Source organism: Leopardus geoffroyi, chromosome A2 (genome assembly GCF_018350155.1).
Source record: "Leopardus geoffroyi isolate Oge1 chromosome A2, O.geoffroyi_Oge1_pat1.0, whole genome shotgun sequence".
NCBI lineage: Eukaryota > Metazoa > Chordata > Mammalia > Carnivora > Felidae > Leopardus > Leopardus geoffroyi.
The window spans coordinates 150,262,930-150,281,943 of record NC_059331.1 but is presented as its reverse complement, the minus strand read 5'-3'; the positions used below and the strand labels follow the sequence as shown (position 1 = coordinate 150,281,943).

Here is a 19,014-nt window from a genome sequence, read left to right as displayed (position 1 = left end):
TGCCAGGTAACTATAATGTTGCATCCTCACCCCAGTCATGCCAGGGGAAGGGACAGTGGCTCCCCAATAATGCAGTGTAAAAGTCCTAAGGTCAAGAGTTAGGGTTCCCTACTGGCCCAGCCTGGGAAGGGCAACGGTAGGCCTGCCCCTGTCTCCATGAGTTTGTCACAGTGAACTCCGCTCCATTCTGGAGCATCTGGGGCTGCTTGGTCATTTGCTCTTGTCTATTCAAAAGCCAGAAATGATGAAGAAATACGTGTTTTTCAGACAGTGGTGTAAATTTCTTTGATACATATTTTTATATAAATGTACCCGAAAGCATGAAACAACTAGCAATCTCATAAAGTAGGAAAGAAATACAATGAAGACATAAATGCCCTTCTTTTAAATCAAATGTGCCTTTCCAGATGTATGCAAATAAATGATAAATCATTTCACCTAGAGGGCTACCATAAATATATAAAACTGTCAATGTCTATATTATTAAATTACATGTAAAAAATCATGTCCTGGATGCAAAATAAAACATCGTGCTCTCTGTGGGAAACCAACCACGTGAAGTACAGAAGCAAATACCACATAAAGAAGAGAAGCCATGTATAACGAAGAGATTGTTATGAGTATTTTTTAAATGCCTTCGGGTATTGACAGAATTTCTACAATGTACTTATAGCATAAATGGCCAGCGGCTCCAACAGATTGTTTAAAAAGAAGCAGAGAAACTGTGGCAAATCTGTCTTTGAACTCAGAGGTGAGAGATCTGTTCATGTGCTCTAGCAAGCTGGGTGACTCACAAGTACAGTGGAGTCAGTATTAAGTCTATCGCAGGTTTCCCCTCAGCTAGCCGGCTTCCTTCGATGGACCCTCCAATAATCTGCATTCACGGATGTTGTCTGACAGGCGTATCTAGCATTCATTCATTCATAGCTAAGGAAAAATTCACAGTGGATAGAAATCATCACGATTCTCTTTTCATGACACATAGGTCTGTGGTTCTGTCCGACGGCAGGAAAGGGGACACATTTTGAAACATCTTGTTTCACTGTCCTCTGTCCTAGGCCAGCCGCCATTCAAGGGGCTAGCTGAGAAAGGGAAGATGAATGCACTCTTCCGCACACTTGGGACAACACCAATGAGCGAACCCCGTACTCAAGCATATGATGACCATCACTCTCAGTCAGCCAAATAAAGACCCTTCTCTCGGAGATGAGAAAGGGGTGAGTCACAGAACGGAGGGCTAAGGCAGACGAGGATGTTGTCCTGAGCTTTCCGCCCTGAGTTTTACCCCGGGGACCCCAAACGAATACCTGTCAAAGATCCTCTGTGGCTGCATCACACTGTTGAGGACATGGGTCAGGTGATCCTGGGCTGCGACCACTTCTGGGGGAGGGTTGTACCTATTCACTGCCGCAACCTTTTCCAGAATTAGAAATGCAAGAGGAAAAACATGCATTTCTAAAAAGAAGACAAGTCTCAGATTTTAACAAAACATTCTAGACATGCAACCAGGTATGGAAAATAACTCATGCTCACGGACCTTTGTGCTCAGTCTTCACGTCTACTCTAACTTTCCTAAAATCTAAATAATGACAATTATTTTAAAATATGAAACCAGAGGTGCCTGGCTGGCTCAGTCAGTTGAGTGTCCAGCACTTGGTTTCAGTTCAGGGCATGGTCTCGTGGTTTGTGGGTTCAAGTCCCGAGTCAGGCTCTGCTCTGACAGCCTGCTTGGGATTTTCTCTTTACCCTCTCTGCCCCTCCCTCACTTGTTCGTTCTTTCTCTCTCTCTCTCTCAAAATACAAAAAATAAATAAACATTTAAAAATAAAATAAAATAAGGAGCTGGAGTCTTTGAGTTCCCTACTTCTTTATGCTTCCTGGTTTGGGAGGGGAGAAAACGAAAACAAAATCTCTAAAGCCTGAGATTACACTTTTAGTGCGAGTTGCAGGAATGAAATACATAGTTCTAGATTCCAGGTCGTGGATACTGCAGGGATGTTTTTCTCATGCCATCTCATCAAGAACTACCTCAAAGATCTCAAATTCTACCCAGATCTCCTCTTCTTTCAGAAAGCGTCCTCTGTTCAAAGATAGGGGTCTTTCCCCCTTATAACGTACACGTCTCTATGCTCTGGTCCTTGTCACCCTCAAAATACATTAGCCTCATGTACCACACCTCTACTTAATGCATACTTTCCAACTGCATTCCCTCTGCAAGATGTTAAAGGGAAAATCTAGTAAGTGCCTCTGAGATTGAGAATAATGACACACTAGCATCCCTAACTATTTTTAACCGCGATTTCAGAAAGGCACTTATGAAATGGATTATCTGCCCCTCTACATATTTATACCTATTTTCATTCTCATCTCAGATTTGCATTTAGTGTAAGAAATCCCTCATTAGTGCAGATTTCAGCTGTCACCAGTCACTAAAGCATGACAAAGTACCACCCCAGGTACGGTGGCGGGGAGGCAGGTGCATAGCATTTAAGGTCTGGTTACTCTGGAACTGCATGTCCAGGGGGATCATGATTTTAAAGGGCAGAATTAAGGGTTTAAAATATCAGGACAGTGACTCATTTGAGTACCTTTTGATTATACGCAGCAGTGTAGAATAAATTTCATCATTAAGTGACTGTTGAGAGCAACACAGAATCACACACTCTCCAAAGACGACAGTTATCCAAATTAAGAGACGGCCATCACGCAGCCACGCGCACACGCAGGGCACGGCATCTGTCCCCACCGCCAATCTACTCACTGCAATGGCAGGGCCCTGGCCACAGCTGGGCTGATGCTCACAGCTTTGCAGGGGGTGAGACAAGAGAGTAAGGAACCATTCCCTAAATCAACAGTCAATTCACGTATCGTTACGTGTGCCATTTACTGCCGACATTGATCCTGCAGTGGGGAGCAGAGCCTCATAAACACAAGGAATGACATGATTACGTACCTTTTCTTCCACTTTAATTTTCTTCTGATCTAATTCTGTTAATTGTAGGAGCATAAAAATCACGAACAACCAATATTCAGACTTTTCCTATTTAAAATATCAAGAGGAATATTCAGTCGCTTTACCACATGAGTTAGCACCAGCACACTGCTCTCCCGAGTAGGTCTTTGGGCTGCTACCCCACCCTACACACACACACACACACACACACGTATCCCTCAAGGTGTCTATAGCTTCATGCTTACCAGTCCCCTTATTAAATGCAGACCGTGCCTTATAGCTTACAAAGCTCTTCAAACGTGCCATCTCATCAATCTCCCTGTGACATAAGCAGGACAGGTATGATCACCTCCATTTCTAGCCAGAAACAAACTAAGCCTCAGAGTGGTGAAGCGTTTCATCTCAGATTTCACGGCCGGAGATTCAAACCCTATCTTCTAACTCCAGGGAGTTTCGTGATTGCAAATGATGAACGCTACTTATGATCACTTTGTCATTTACTTAGTATTATTTTGAATTAATTTATATCATTTGTTATGATTTTGTTTGGCAATCATAAATAATAGTATTTATAGAACAAATTCCTTATTACTCCCAACCATCTGCTGTGTCAGGATTACCTGGCTTTTAAAACAAAGTTTCGTATCAAGAAACTACATCTTTGAAGCAAAAGATATTTGTGGGTCACGCATTTCATAGATAAGAATGCACATGAAATGAATCTACAAAGGTATCTTTTCTGTCCTTCAATGTGTGAGCTGGGAGTGGGAGGGCTGTGTATATAAGTGAGTTAATGTGTGTGAAAGGGTTTGTGGTGATGATTTATGCACACGAACAAATACTCCCCGTGCCTCTGAAACTGGGGCTTGATGGCCACTCTGTAAGTCCTGCTTGTTTCTTAACCAGAGACGCTTTTAGGTTGCCTGCCACTATTCCCATACCAAGGAGTGAATTTACTTTTTAATATTATTTTTCATTTTCATTTTTGCTTTTGTTTCATTTTTATTTTTTGCCTGTCTAGACATGTTCAGCATGATACACACAAACAGGAAGGTATTCAGGAGATACATACAAATTCAACAGTCTCTGGAAAGCTCAGTAAAGGGTAGAGGCAGCCAAGTGGAATGAAGGACAAATGCACAAAGAGGGAGGGACAGGAGAGCCAGGAGGGAGGATCCATTGATGAAAGAGAGGGGCTTGGGAAATAGCAGTGGAACTTTGAATACCAGAGGGGAAGAATCCCTAGGAAATATAGCATTTCTTCCTATAATCATTTCAGGGCACCACCAACTTCACGACTATATACAGACAAATTACTTTAGGCATCTGATCTTAGACTTTCTTGCCCCTGTTACAAAGCAGGACCCGGAGCCTGTCTATGCCTCAGGCATCGTGCACTCTATCATGTAAAAGGGCATTGCTCCAATCTTAGTAGCTCTGTCCTGTAACCTTTTATCACCAGCCCGAATGAGTCACATGTGACCACAGCAAGCAGGGAACTAACTCCACGCTCCCCTGTCACTGCCGGCTGGTGCTACTTTGCCAAACCCTCCTGTTTCCTGAGCGACAGAGAATGAAGGTAAACGCAGTCTATTCACGTTCCAGATGTTCCTTATCAAAAGTACTTCTTGAAGAATTCCAAGAAGGTCCTCACCCCACCCCACCCCCCATATAAATATCTCTTACCTGAACTGGATTTCTTAGAAAGTTGACAACTCGTAGGAGAGGTAGATTTTCAATGTAATCTATCTCACCCAGCTCAGCAATCTGTGTAATCAAAGAAACAAAATATTATCAAGAGACTAAGTGTACAACCAATAATATAAAACAGTGTAAGAGAGCTAGTATGGATCCTCTAAATTCAACTTACTTTAGAAACTGCTCTGTTGCTGATCCAATTTCCTAATGCAGAACGAGAAAATTCCTGCAGGCCCCTTCACTAAATGTGAACGCACAGGGCCACATTTTCTTTTTTCCTCTCTGGCTAAAGAATAGTGTGCTGTTCCTCATCTCAGCCATTATTTATTCTAAGGCAGAAATCACTGAGTATGCAAAATCAGAGGAACAGTACCAAAAATGCATGCAAGGGCTCCCCGGTTCTCCTCACCCCTACTCCTCCCCAGCCCTCCCTCCCTAGGGCTGCCTCTGCTAGACCGGCCGTTTGTGACTGGTGAAGGCTTTTTACTGAATGTGCACATGTAGCCAGCTCCATTATTTTTCCAATAAGAGAGAGTTATTTTAAGGAAAGATATAAACAGAAAACCGTAAGACACATTTCTCGACATGGGTGTTGACCTTAAATTTTTTTGTTTAAACTGCACCCTTAGGTTTTATACTCTTTTCTGTGTGGGTTACGTTTCACCACTTTAAAAAGTGAGAGGAAAGGGGTTCTTGGATGCCTCAGTCGGTTGAGCGTCCGACTTTGGCTCAGGTCAAGAACTCACAGTTCTTGAGTTCCAGCCCTACGTCGGGCTCTGTGCTAACAATTCGGAGCCTGGAGCCTGCTTCGGATTCTGTGTCTCCCTCTCTCTCTGTTGCTCCCCTGCTTGTTCTCTCTCTCTCTCTCAAAAATAAAAAATAAAGATTAAAAAAAATTTTTTTAAGTGAGGGGGGGAAAAGATTGCTTGACAATCCCTTAATTTGACCAAAGTAGAGCACAGATTGCAGAATTCCTGAATTTCCCACTAAAGACAAAGAGTTTTACTTAAATTTCCTGTAATTAGCATAATTACAATTTTATTTCAAATGTAAACATTAAACTTTAACAATTACTTAAAAAATTAATAATCACATTTTCATTTCTATTTCTCCCCAAGCCATTTCTGCGTGTACGTGAAAGCACTCCAAAGGCAGTCACCAATAATTCCTGAGCTCTCCAAACACAAAATGCTAAAATTAAACTACTCCCAAAGCGGGGCGCCTGGGTGGCTCAGTCGTTTAAGCGTCCAACTTCGGCTCAGGTCATGATCTCACGGTCTGTGAGTTCGAGCCCTGCGTCGGGCTCTGGGCTGATGGCTCAGAGCCTGGAGCACACTTCCGATTCTGTGTCTCCCTCTCTCTCTGCCCCTCCCCCGTTCATGCTCTGTCTCTCTCTGTCTCAAAAATAAATAAAAACATTAAAAAAAAAAAAAAAAAACTACTCCCAAAGCTAAGTCGGGGGAAAAAACATAGGCACCATGTTCAAAGGATGCCATTTTGAAAGACATAATATGAAAGGTAAAATCCGAGTTACCACACAGAAGCCGCACACACTAATCTGCTGACAGTAGTGTTATGCTATTGGACACAACTCTGTCAATACAATGACTAGATCCATTAGATTGGCATCTGGATCATCTACAAGACAAAAGGATCATTTTCTAAATATTGTGATATTCAGGAAGGTGGAAAAATACAACTGGTTCACCCTGCTCGGTCAGAACTGTTGAACAGTTGGATTGATTTTCCCGTAGCACACGGCTCTTATGCTTGGACCTCAACACAAATGTTAGGTGGAGACGTCTTCCTGCAGTGAACGTGTCTCACTAACACGTGCACTTAACACGCACTGCTGATGGGAGTGGAAATTGACATGTTCTTCTTAAAAAGGCAAGCTGATATGTTTCACGTACATAAGCCATGAACCAGCTATCCCACCTCAAGAGGTTTACAGTGAAGATCATCAGACAGGCAAAAATTAGATACAAGAACGTTCGGTCTAACATTTTTTTAGTAAAAGTTCAAAATTTTCTAAATTCCTAAAAACACTATCATTATGCAATTAAATGAGTCACAGTACAGTCCCATAATGGGAACGCTGTGCACCCACTTGAGATGATGGCGACATCTACGGTGATTGACATGCAAAGATCTTGAAAGGTTGCCAACAACATGAACACCATGATCACGGACTACATAAAATTATATTATAACTGAACTGTCAGACCAGGGATCACCTGGTCTTTTGAGAGTCAAAGGACAGGGGTCCAGCTTCCCCCCTGGTCCTAGGAAGGGGTTGTTAAGGGCACAGGACAGCAAGTATGCAGCAGCCTGTTCCCACACATGCTGAATTAGCAACGTGCAACCGATACTGGTGGTCCTGATGTGCCCTCCCTCTCTCAGTGACCTCACCCCAGAGCAGAACCACCCTCATGTCTTCTCAAATGCCAAGACCCAAGGCTGTGTGTATCATAGACCATTACAGAAGATGTAGGGTACAGCACTCCAAACGACTTAAAGTGAAACATTGCCAGAAAGATTCTATTGTTAAAGGAACATCACCCATCTGCTGCTAAGAATGTCATAGCAGCACGGTTGATCCCCAGATTCCAGATGCCCCTCTTCTCCTCGGCCCTGTTGGTTACTCCCCACCCTTAACAGCCTGTCAACTTTGAATTCCAAGGGAAAGCAGTTTAATTAATTCCCATTTGGCCATAGCCTTCTAGGCTATGCTTTCCAAATCCAAGCATCCAGACCTAAAGCCACCTGTTCAGGTTTTTCATAGGTAGATAGATAGATAGACTTGTGAAATAATGACACAAAGACTCAGAGAAGTAAAACAGCATTCCCTACATAACTCCAAGACCAATGTCTTGCTTCTAGAAGAAAGGACTGAGGTTATAATAGAGTTGACATTTTGGGGGTAAGTTTTAAATGGTAGAAATGACATCAAATCTAACAAGGACTAGAGAGAGTGATAAGGGTCCCCCAAGTAACCAGCTGATTATAAACACTGGCAAAGAAAGTTAAAAGAGATGTTGAAATGATTGTGTGAGGGTTTAGCAATGTGTTAGCAGCTAAAACCAAGTAAATAATACTGATGAAAGTGTTAAGGTACAACATCAAATGAATCATATGAGAAGCAACAGCTGTGTTATGTTTCTGTCAAATGATAAATTTTCCATCCCTGACATGGTATTCTCAGTAGTCCTGGAGAAATCTCTGAGGAAATCTTTGGAAGGCTCACAGAACATTTCGAAGCACTGTTGGTTGCTCCCCAACCTGCCTGTGGGGAGCCAGGGAATTGTGTTATTGTTACGGACTCCTTCGTTGCCAAAGGGTTTCCCGCTTTGGGACACATGGCCATTTTTTCTTTAATGGGAGGCACTCTAACATTTGAAAATTATAAACTCCTTTACTCGCTAAATGATGCCCCCTTTTTTCCTTCAACTTTTTCAAATGTAACTTGAAATGTCTCTTGAAATAGAAGAGAACAATATATTTATTCATGACGTCGTTCTAGACCAGCACTTTCTAATATGGAAGTTACTAGCCACACCCGGCTACTTAACACTTGGAAGATGGCTGGGACGAACTGAACTGTGAGTATAGTATACACACCCGATGTCAAAAACTTAGTATGAAGCAAGGGGTTATAAAACGTCTCATCGATGATTTTTTTTTTTTTTTTTTTTTGGTAGATTACATGCTGACACGATATTTTGGGAAAACTGGGCTAAATAACATAAATTATTAAAATTACTTTCACCTGTTTCTTACTTTTTTAGTGTGGCTACTAGAAAATTTAAAATCGCTTGTGTGGCTCACATTTATGGCTTGAATTATATTTCTATCAGAAAGCCCCCTTCTAGAGCACTACACCACGTGCTTTTCTGAAGGAAGGGACGTTAGCATTTCATTTACTGTATTATCTGTCAGGGTTGAGAACACTGAGTCTGGACTCAAACTATTCTATATTTGCATCCTGGCTCTGCTATTTGCTAGATATAGAACGTTGGGCATGTTACTTAACTTCTTTGTGCCCCAGTTTCTTCATCTGTAACATAGTGACAACGATAGGGTTATAATGAGGATTACATGAGATTATATACGAAAAGTGCTTAGAACAGTGCCTTGTGCACAAGTACTCCACAAGTATCTTTAGATTATTTTATGACTGCAGGATTACTGTTATTACCATTAACCATTACTCCTTTTTCCCGAAGTCTGAGATGCATTCAGTTGGGATTCGATGAATGCATTCCAGCTTTGTAACACTCCTTGGACATACACATGGGAGAGCCATTTTCACGGCAAGTTCATGAAAAGATACTAGAACCGTACGAGACAGAGATTGTGCTGACTTCGTAGGATATGCAGCATCGTGAACAAAAGTGGAATTAACTTTAGGAGTTGACCAAACAGTTTAATATACAAATCAGGTAAAAATAAGGAGGAACAGTTTTGTCAGTGATTAAAAATCCGCCTTTGCCCAGACCTAAAGATGGCCTTTTCTTGCTGTTTAAACTAACAAGTGATGCAAATTCATCAGACACAACTGGTTAGCACTATCACACCTGAAGACAGCAATGTCTCCACAGCATCACATCTCACCCCAGGAAAGAACAATGTCCTTTCCAGGGTCAGCCAAAGTTTGCATTTTCAAGAAGAAATAAACATTCAACTTCCTTAGGAAGTCTTTCCAAAAAATATGATGAAGTACTCAGTTAAGAATAAAATTGTTTCATAGACCTTACTGCATAAGTGGTCAGATGATACCGGGATTACAAGCACAAATGCTTTACTGAAAATAAAGTGTAATTAATTAAGAGTGAAAGCCAATTTACATAACCTGTGAAATAAAGTGGGTGTTCAGCCAGATATGGAAATGTGAGTAAGTCCAATCCTCAACTCCTACAGATTAGGAACATACACTATTGTTACCAATAGAAGATAGGAATTCACTTCCTGTGCCTCTTCTATTTAAATGACAGGCCCGGGCAACACCAGCCTGAGGCTCTTCTCCTTAATTTTTGTTGAGGTTGTTGTTTATTTTTGAAAGAGAGAGAGCACTAGCGGGGGAGGGGCAGGGAGACAGAGGATCCAAAGCAGTTTCCACGCTAACAGCAGAGAGCCTGACACGGGGCTGGAACCCACAAACTGCGAGATCATGACCTGGCCTGAAATGGGACACTCAACCGACTGAGCCACCCAGGCGCCCCCTGAGGCTCCTCTCTCATCTCCAATTTCTCTGCTCTGACATTTCAGACATTCCCGCTGGCATCCTTCTACACAGAATTTTACACAAACACCTCTGCTTCAGAAAGTCATGTCCACTTGGTTGCAGCTTAAACCCTTAAAACAGCGTAATTAGGAATCATCAGATTTTCAAAAATTAAGAATTGTATTTATTACAAACAAACAAAACAATCCTGCAACTACTGCTCCAGGAGACTTTATAGAATAACTTTTTTTTTTTAATATGAAATTTATTGTCAAATTGGTTTCCATACAACACCCAGTGCTCATCCCAACAGGTGCCCTCCTCAATTCCCATCACCCACTTACCCCTCCCTCCCACCCCCATCAACCCTCAGTTTATCCTCAGTTTTTAAGAGTCTCTTATGGCTTGGCTCCCTCCCTCTCTTTTTATTTTTTCCCCTTCCCCTCCCCCATGGTCTTCTGTTAAGTTTCTCAGGAGCCACTTAAGACTGAAAACACACGGTATCTGTCTTTCTCTGCCTGACTTATTTCACTTAGCGTAACACTCTCCAGTTCCATCCACGTTGCGACAAAAGGCCATATTTCATTCTTTCTCATGCCAAGTAGTATTCCATTGTGTATATAAACCACAATTTCTTTATCCATCCATCAGTTGATGGACATTTAGGCTCTTTCCATAATCTGGCTATTGTTGAAAGTGCTGCTATAAACACTGGGGTACAAGTGCCCCTATGCATCAGCACTCCTGTATCCCTTGAGTAAATTCCTAGCAGTGCTACTGCTGGGTCATAGGGTAGGTCTATTTTTAATTTTTCGAGGAACCTCCACACTGTTTTCCAGAGTGGCTGCACCAATTTGCATTCCCACCAACAGTGCAAGAGGGTTCCCGTTTCTCCACATCCTCTCCAGCATCTACAATCTCCTGATTTGTTCCTTTTGGCCCCTCTGACTGACATGAGGTGATATCTCAGTGTGGTTTTCATGTGTATTTCCCTGATGAGCAGTGACGTTGAGCATCTTTTCACTTCTAAGCCGGCATTTAAAGTAACAGCCCCTTGAGAAACCAATAACGGGTCCTAATGTGTCCTCTGACACATAGACACTGAAACCGTGACAGTTCAAGTGTGACATTACCTTATTATCCTCGAGGTTGATCACTTCCAGGAAGTCATGGTTTTCTAAGCCCTGGAGGCTACTGATCTGATTGTGGGACAGATCCACGACCTGCAAGGCTTTTAGTTCCTCCAAACCGGTCATCTTCTCAATCTGGTTATTGCTCTAAAATTGGTAAAATACATTCAGTGCCTTAAAAGCTTCAAGTAGGAAAAAGTGCAAGGCCAAGTTTTCATTCTCGATACCACCTAAATGTCTTAAAGTCAGCAAGCCGTGCTTGTTCCCTTGCCCTCCACCATTTCTACCAAACGCTTCCCTGAACACAGAGGCAGACGCCCCAGAAAGAAATCCCAGTTTTTCAGCCGGAAGATTCAGAGTGCAATATTTTCACTAAAGTTAATGAAAGATGAATGTTCAAAGCAGTAGGAAAGGCAAAAACCTAGGTGGTGTAAGCTTTTAACACTGTTCGCCTAAAGCCTAATGACAGCGTAACTCCACGTTTATCTCCAGAAACAATCCCCCATATACTTGGTTTTCAGAAACATTCTAAATATAATCACTTCATACCAGGAGGGCTGTGATAGTCCGATTCATGCCTTGAGTTATTCATGCTCTTGTGCTGTGTCCCTCCCCTTGAGTCTAGGCTGGACCTCTGACTTGCCTTAACCAAAAGAATACAGCAGAAGGGTGCCAGTGCCCAGTTTAAGAATTAAGAAGGCCTGGCCACATCTCCTCTTGTGTCTTGGAAACTGCCATGTAAGGACCCCGCTCTGTTTGGGAAAGAATGTGTGGAGAGGTCACATGGAGAAGAAGCCGTCACATGGAGAAGAAGCCGTCACAGGGAGAGGGGCCCTAAGACTAAACAGGAAAATTCCAGCCATCCCAGCATCCACGCTGAGCCCAGCCCCCAGCCAACCTGCCAGCTGAATGGGGCAAGAAGCAGCAGCAGCAGCAGCAGCAAAAGCACCCTGCTGAACCCAGCTCAGCTTGTAGAACTGTTAGCTAATAAAATTTCTACAGGCCACTACACTGGGGGTGGCTTGTTATCCAGTAATAGATAACTAAACCTAGTTCTTCAATGATTCACACATAGGCATCTTCCCAGACAGTGAGCGTAAAACAAAGCAAGATTCAAAGATCCTGTTTCCCAACCCGCATGCCCCCATAACAACACATTACAGTGGCAACAGTAGTCTGCATTTTCGTGAGCATTTTCCAACATACGACTCCTTGGGTTCCCTAGCCTTAAAGAACATGCCACAGTAAAATTACACTTTTAGTTTGAGAATCATAAAGACAATTTTGAGGTTTCAATTAATACCATATAATGCCCATCTTTAAACTCTTAATACTTTTAACAAGTACATAACTGAAAAATTAAATTATAGCATTCTCTTCCATCTACAATATGTTTCCTGGTACATTTAATAGCAAGAGCTCATTTTCATCCTATCTTTCATAACATTTTACTTCAAAAATGAGCAAGATTTGCATTCATTAGTTTAATTCTGTGACTCTTTATAATATGTTCAGAGAATGTTGATAATCTACAAAGCTGGGTGATCATACACGGGGGGCTCATTAAACTATTCCCCTTTTTCATATATGTTTGAGAAATCCCATAATAAGAAGGGGAAAATACTCATACCCCCATTTGCCTAAGTTAAGCAAAATTTCCTACTGTTCAGAGTTCAAAAAAAGTTCCAGAAAGTGTAACAGAAAAGGAAAAGAAAAAATTGCACTGAAGTTAACATAATATCCATACTAATTTAATGTATTGAAATAGGACCTCAATATCCTATTTAAAATATGCCCACATATAAAATTTATATACAATACACTTCTTCCCAAAGAACTTTGAAGTGCTGTAGCTGTGGAAGACAGACTGTAATAATTCTTCACAGCACCTCTGATGGCTTTCAAAGTGGTAAATGCATGGGCACAGGGTAAGGCAGAGAAACGTTTAATTAGCTAGCCTACGGCCACAAAGGAAAGCAGAACTGAGAAATATTCAGGATCACAGAATTTCTGAGTTTAAAGTCGTCTAGTCAAACCCTTTCTCCCATGCTGAAAACAGATACGTCGCCCCTCAAAGTGGACATCCAGTTTTAGCACACGCAGTTCCTTTCGCCTTTTTTTTTTTTTTTAATCGTGATTAGCAGCGGAAAGGGGGCCTTTAGAGAGAAGCTATTTCCTTTAAAAGACGAAATGAGAAATATTCCTCATCTCCCCGGTTTGGAAAGGAAGAAATAAGCGGCTCTTACTAAGACAAAATGAATTTTAAAGTGTGGAATGCATCGCCCTTACTTGCTAAAAGAAATGGTTGATCGCACAGCCCATAAGTGAACCACATTTTCCCCTTACATTTAGTATAAAAGTTGATGGTAGAGAATTAACAACTGGTTTGTATAGCAAGTTGTTCTTTTTTCTCTCTCTAAAAAAAAAAAACAAAAACAAACAAACAAACGTAAAATGAATTTTTGCAGTAGTAAAGCAACTGGTTTTCTCATTCCACAAATTAAAAGATAAAAGCATTAACAAACTGTTGAAACAAATGTGTATCGTTTTATTTTACATATTTTGTTAACATTTGTAAAAAGAACCCTTACTATTCTCAAAAATTTTAAGGAAAATGAATGAGGGCATAATTTGTATTTTCTGATTCATCTTGGGTGATGGGGGCGGCAGGGATTGGGAACAATCCCCTTCATTTATTTGTAGAAAAAGTAAGTCTTTTATGTTTTTTTCTAAAAAGTGCTTGAGATGGAATTGCCAAGGTGGATTACTTTACTTGTTGAAACAAACTCTTACGATAAAATTGCTATGTGTTGTTTTGCTTAATCATGGGTTCAACTCTCCTCCCCTTAAGCACGCCCCCATATCTCTTTCCACATGGCAAGCCCCACTCAAAGTTAACGGGAATGCAGATACAAAGAGAGATGTACAGAAAGGCTAAGGTTCTTTTTTTTTTTTAATCTTTTTTTAATGTTTTTATTTATTTTTGAGACAGAGACAGACAGAGCATGAGCAGGGGAGGGGCAGAGAGAGGGAGACACAGAATCCGAAACAGGCTCCAGGCTCTGAGTTGTCAGCACAGAGTCCGACGCGGGGCTCGAACTCACGAACCGCGAGATCATGACCTGAGCCAAGTCAGACGCTTAACAGACTAAGCCACCCAGGAGCTCCTCAAATTCATTTTCTTTCATGCTTTGCTAACATGCCTCAGGGGGACATAAAACATAAAATCTTAGGGAAATTATTAAAACTCTCCATGCCTCTGGTCCATTGGTACTAGAACCAGTCCTTGGCCCTCACCTACCTCGCTGTAAGGAGCGAAGGCTCTTGAAAAAGCACTTCATGCTCCAAGCTCGGGGAAAGAAAATTAACACTAGCCAACATCCGCTATCTCTGGTTAAATAAGACAGGTATAGTATATTTTAAATGTCGCAGATAACCCAAGATGTCATTTCAAACAGCAGTTCAACACTCTCCTGTGGGATAGTTCATGTAAGAAATTAACAAGCTACCAGCCTCCTGGCTTAAAATCCTCCCTTGCCCACCAAGGGCAAGATATAATAAAAAATAGCAAAGCCATCCAAGGGTAAGAAGTAGGAGAGAGGAAGAAAGGAAGAAGAATCCTAAATAATCCACAAGCTGTATTATCAGCTCCCAAATTAGTGAGCTATAGTGTGATTTCAAAAACACTGTATGTATCTTTGGAACTCTTATAATTCTGATTTTTAAATACACTATCTGCGTTTTCATTCATAGTCACAGAGCACATCATAGAACTTAAGAAGAATGCTCTCTATGGGAAAACACTTAACAATTTCCAAGTTCTGACTGGAACTGTTCCTTTATTCTCAGCACCAGTTCTGGTCTCCTAGAATGGCCAACTAGCATATATTAGTACAAAAGGGTTGCCAAAATTCAGTGCCCAGAGAACATCTTGTGGTTCATTTGAGAGCACTCAAGTATTAATAGCAATAAATATTATGCTTAAATGTGCTTAAATGTTATTTCTTCACGGAGACATTATAAAATGTGTTTTTAAAAGTTGTTCCAAGTATTCCTTTCTTTGTCAGTGTAAAATGTGAATCCTTTAAAAAACTGACTTTGGATGCCAAATTAGAAAATCATTTTACCATAGCATGAAATTTTGACCCTACACACATACACAACCACACATACACACACACACACACACACACACACACACACACACACACACACACAGCATGGAAAGGAACACTGAAGACAGTAACATTTCCTGAAGTGATTAGCTCTTTATACATTCGAAAAACCCAAGGTATCATTCATATACTTAACTGAAACATTAACTAGAACCTTCCATTAAGAACGACTTTTGCTTAGACTCACCAGACAAAGAATTTTGATGGGCAACATGCCTAAGCCATTAATTGACGTGATCTTGTTCTTGGCCAGACTCAGGTGCATCAGGCCACTGCACATCTCCAGCCCGCTGATTTCCTCTATCTCGTTGCCTATGCACCGTGACTCCGTTTAAGGAAAATGTTATTAGAAACATTTTGAAGACAAGAATAATCAGTGTCAGTCCATCATTAGAAAAATCAGACAACAGCATGAATAAAGCAGTAACGTATGCTCTATACAGGATGAACACTATATCTTGAAATATATATTTTTTCATGATAGAAGTTAATACTGTCACTGCTTAATTTTTTTTTTTTTAAGACACAGCTTTTGAGTGTGCTCAGTTACATCTGCATTCACGCGTGACTCATTTAATCAGTGAGCAAAAACATTTCAGGGTGCTTCGAAGCTGCCTTGTTGGCAGTGTTTGCCCTTGGTTCCTAAGTGGTTTCCATGAGAAACTCATGTGCTTTCCCACAGGCAGGACTTCCGAATACAGGGCACCCTGTGGGCAACACACACCAAGTTATCATCCTCATAACCAGGGTACCAGCCAGAGAGAGGTCATCTATGGCAAAGGGGTGATAAAGGAACCAGTATCCTGATACCGACAGGAACAGCCTTTTCTATCCATACTGGCTTCTCCTCTCCCTTTAAAATAAATGAGGCCTAAACTTAGTCTTTATTCCCTCATGTTAAGTTTCTAGTCATTCTAAAGTTTATTTATTTATTTTGAGAGAGAGAGAGAGTGAGCAAACAGGAGAAGGAGAGAGAGAATCTCAAGCAGGCTCCCCATTGTCAGCACAGAGCCGGACATGGGGCTCAATCTCACAAACCGTGAGATCATGACCTGAGCCAAGATCAAGAGTTGGATACTCAACCGACTGAGCCGTCCAGGCGCTGCCCCGCCCCACCCACCCCCCAGTCATTTTAAAATTTAATTTCTTTTCTTGTATTCCATCTTTATAGTCACCTAAAATTGCAGACCCAACGTCACCAATTCTATTCACCTCTCTCTGGTCTCTATTTGGCAAAGTTCCAGGATTTGGTATCATCTCCCCATCAAAGCTCCTGTGTCCCTTCCCAAGTAGCCAAAGACATCACCACTCTCTCAGCCACCTATAATCTTCAGGGCATCCAATCAATCAGCAAGACTTGGCATGTTTTGCTTTTAAACACCTCTTTAATTATTTCCTTCCTTTTCATTCACTCCTCTGCCAACTTAATTCAGCTTTAGCACCGATGGGTACTTCTAACACCCATTTCTTCCGGCCTCAGATCACTTTACACGCTGTAGTCAGGTTAATTTTTTCAAAATATCGATTGGAAATCTTGTTGCAATCAAATTCTCACAGGACAAATTCCAAATTCCTCCCTCTGGCATCTAACACCCCTGACTTTAAGCAAAGCCTATTCCTCCCGTTTCATCTCCATTATAATCCAGTGAGGATTCCCCATTTCTGCCAGGTCGGTCTTGTCAGTAGTTCTGGAATGTATACCAAGGACTTTCTGACATAGTAGTGTATCTTTTTTTCACATTGCTTTCCTACCCTTTCTAAATCCTGCCCATTCTTCAGGACTTGATTTCAAATTCCACTTCTTTTCTTCCTTTAACATTTACATTAACCCAACCTCTTTAGTTTTTTAAAGATTTTTTTTTAATGTTTATTCATTTTTGAGAGACAGAGCATGAGTGGGGGAGGGGCAGAGAGAGAGAGAGAGAGAGAGAGAGAGAGTCACAGAATCTGAAGCAGGCTCCAGGCTCTGAGCTGTCAGCACAGAGCCCGATGTGGGGCTTGAACCCACAAACTGTGAGATCATGACCTGATCTGAAGTCAGACACTGACTGAGCCACCCAGGCGCCCCTTAAGTATTTCTTTTTGAAAGATCACCTTATCTTCTTATTTCTTACATAGGTACAAATGATAGGCTAGGAGAATATATTTGCAACATGTATAGTAGATGAAGGATTACTATTCAGAATACATAAAGAATGACAGTAACTTAATAGAAAGAGAGAAAAAGACAGAACCACCCAATAGAAAATGAGAAAGAATACGTTGAGAAAATTCCCAACAGAGCATATCCAAGTGGCTGATAAACACAGGAAAAGACACTCTGCTTCACCCTTAATCAGGAGAATGCAATCCAAGATGCCGTTTTCACCTATGAGTTTAGCCAGGATTTGAAAGGTTCTCAAGAACAGATTCTTTCCTACTCCTGAGGCTTTATTATGCTAGAGCGACTTTGGAAGAAACCTGGGAGTATTGCTGCAATTGTAAAGTTGTCACAGTAATTTCAATTCTTGACAGCCACTCTAGACAGACCATTTCTTCCTCGAAGCCTCTTCTGGTCAACTTCCAACCCCCCCAAGTATCTCCTTCCATTAACTGAAGAATCAAAGAATTTTTTAAAGGGGAAGGAAGGGATCCTTAAGTATCCAAAAAACATTATTTTGCCTCATAATTCTTTGTAGTTATCTTAACTCTACTCGTTACTCGTTGTGTGACTTCTCTATGCTCAGAGTTTTCATCGGTAATGTGGGAATAACACCAGGTTGCTAGGAAAACCAAAGTTTGATTACGGGAAAAAATCAGAAAGTATATATGAATGAAGTTCACAAACCATAAAGTATCTCATAATTATAAGGCATTGTTATCATTACCAAATTACAAGCACATGAGGCCAAGGAATCACATCCTCCACCCGTTGGCCAATGGCACAAAATGGAAGATTCAAGGCCAGGATCTTTTCTGAAAAGACCTAGGCTAGAGAAAGAGGCAAATCGGAAACTAGAAGCAATGGGCAGAAAATTTGCCAAATGAACCAGAAATTCCTAATTTTTCTTCATTGGGTCCAGATTCAATCCTTGGGCTGAAGTGTAGTTTTGCTGGTCATCAAATATGCATTTTCAAATCTTCTTTCATAAAGCTTCCTGCCAGAATAGCTCCACAAATAAACATTTATGCTCCCAAACACCATGCCCTTTCTGCTTCCATGTTCTTTGGGCTGTTTAATCATTCTAGAGCTAGAACAAAGACCAGATTTTCACAGATACAGATGGTAACAAAGGATGTGAAATGGGGAAACGAGATTAAACTCACACACAGGTATAAATGAAATAAAATATCCTCGGAGTAGTGATCTTTAGCAAGAAAAATTAGGCAAGGAAAACTTCAAATGACCATCTGTCTCAGTTTAGCAGAGGAAGCAATATAGCCTTTAAGTCCTATGTCAGGGGCACTGGTGTCATGGTAGCTCTGCTCCAACCAAAATGAAGATACTCTAAATGATGGTGAAGAGGAAAACAAATGCTTGTGGGTAGCTGGGTCAGGAAGCATTCCCGCGGGAAGGAGGCAAGGATTGGAAAAGGAGGAAATAGGAATCCTGAAACCATCAAGAGATGGTGGGGGATCGAAAAGGAAAGCTGGTTTATTGTATATACAGTAATTTTCCAAGACACTGGAGACTATCCCCAGTTCTGTTAGTATCATCCGCCTTACTCTCTAGCTTTGACTAACACAACAAATCAATTTTATGAAGTTAGTACTGCAAGGGCCCAAAGGAGGAGGAATACAGATGCCTCACTGCAAATGTGGCCCTGGCTTCTGCAGCTACCGTTGTCGTCACTC

At 41.3% G+C, this 19,014-nt stretch overlaps 1 protein-coding gene across 2 annotated transcripts in view; it reads right to left on the bottom strand.

Annotated features, from left to right (window-relative positions):
- Positions 1–19,014, bottom strand: part of LRGUK (leucine rich repeats and guanylate kinase domain containing) — a 108,759-nt gene that overhangs the window by 63,947 nt on the left and 25,798 nt on the right. For both annotated transcript variants that reach the window (XM_045495684.1, XM_045495685.1), the window contains exons 6-10: positions 15,368–15,492; positions 11,009–11,152; positions 4,640–4,720; positions 2,954–3,040; positions 1,308–1,414 (exon numbers count right to left, since the gene is read on the bottom strand). In XM_045495684.1, the coding sequence (XP_045351640.1) occupies positions 1,308–1,414; positions 2,954–3,040; positions 4,640–4,720; positions 11,009–11,152; positions 15,368–15,492 (544 nt within the window). The remainder of the gene's footprint in view (positions 1–1,307; positions 1,415–2,953; positions 3,041–4,639; positions 4,721–11,008; positions 11,153–15,367; positions 15,493–19,014) is intronic.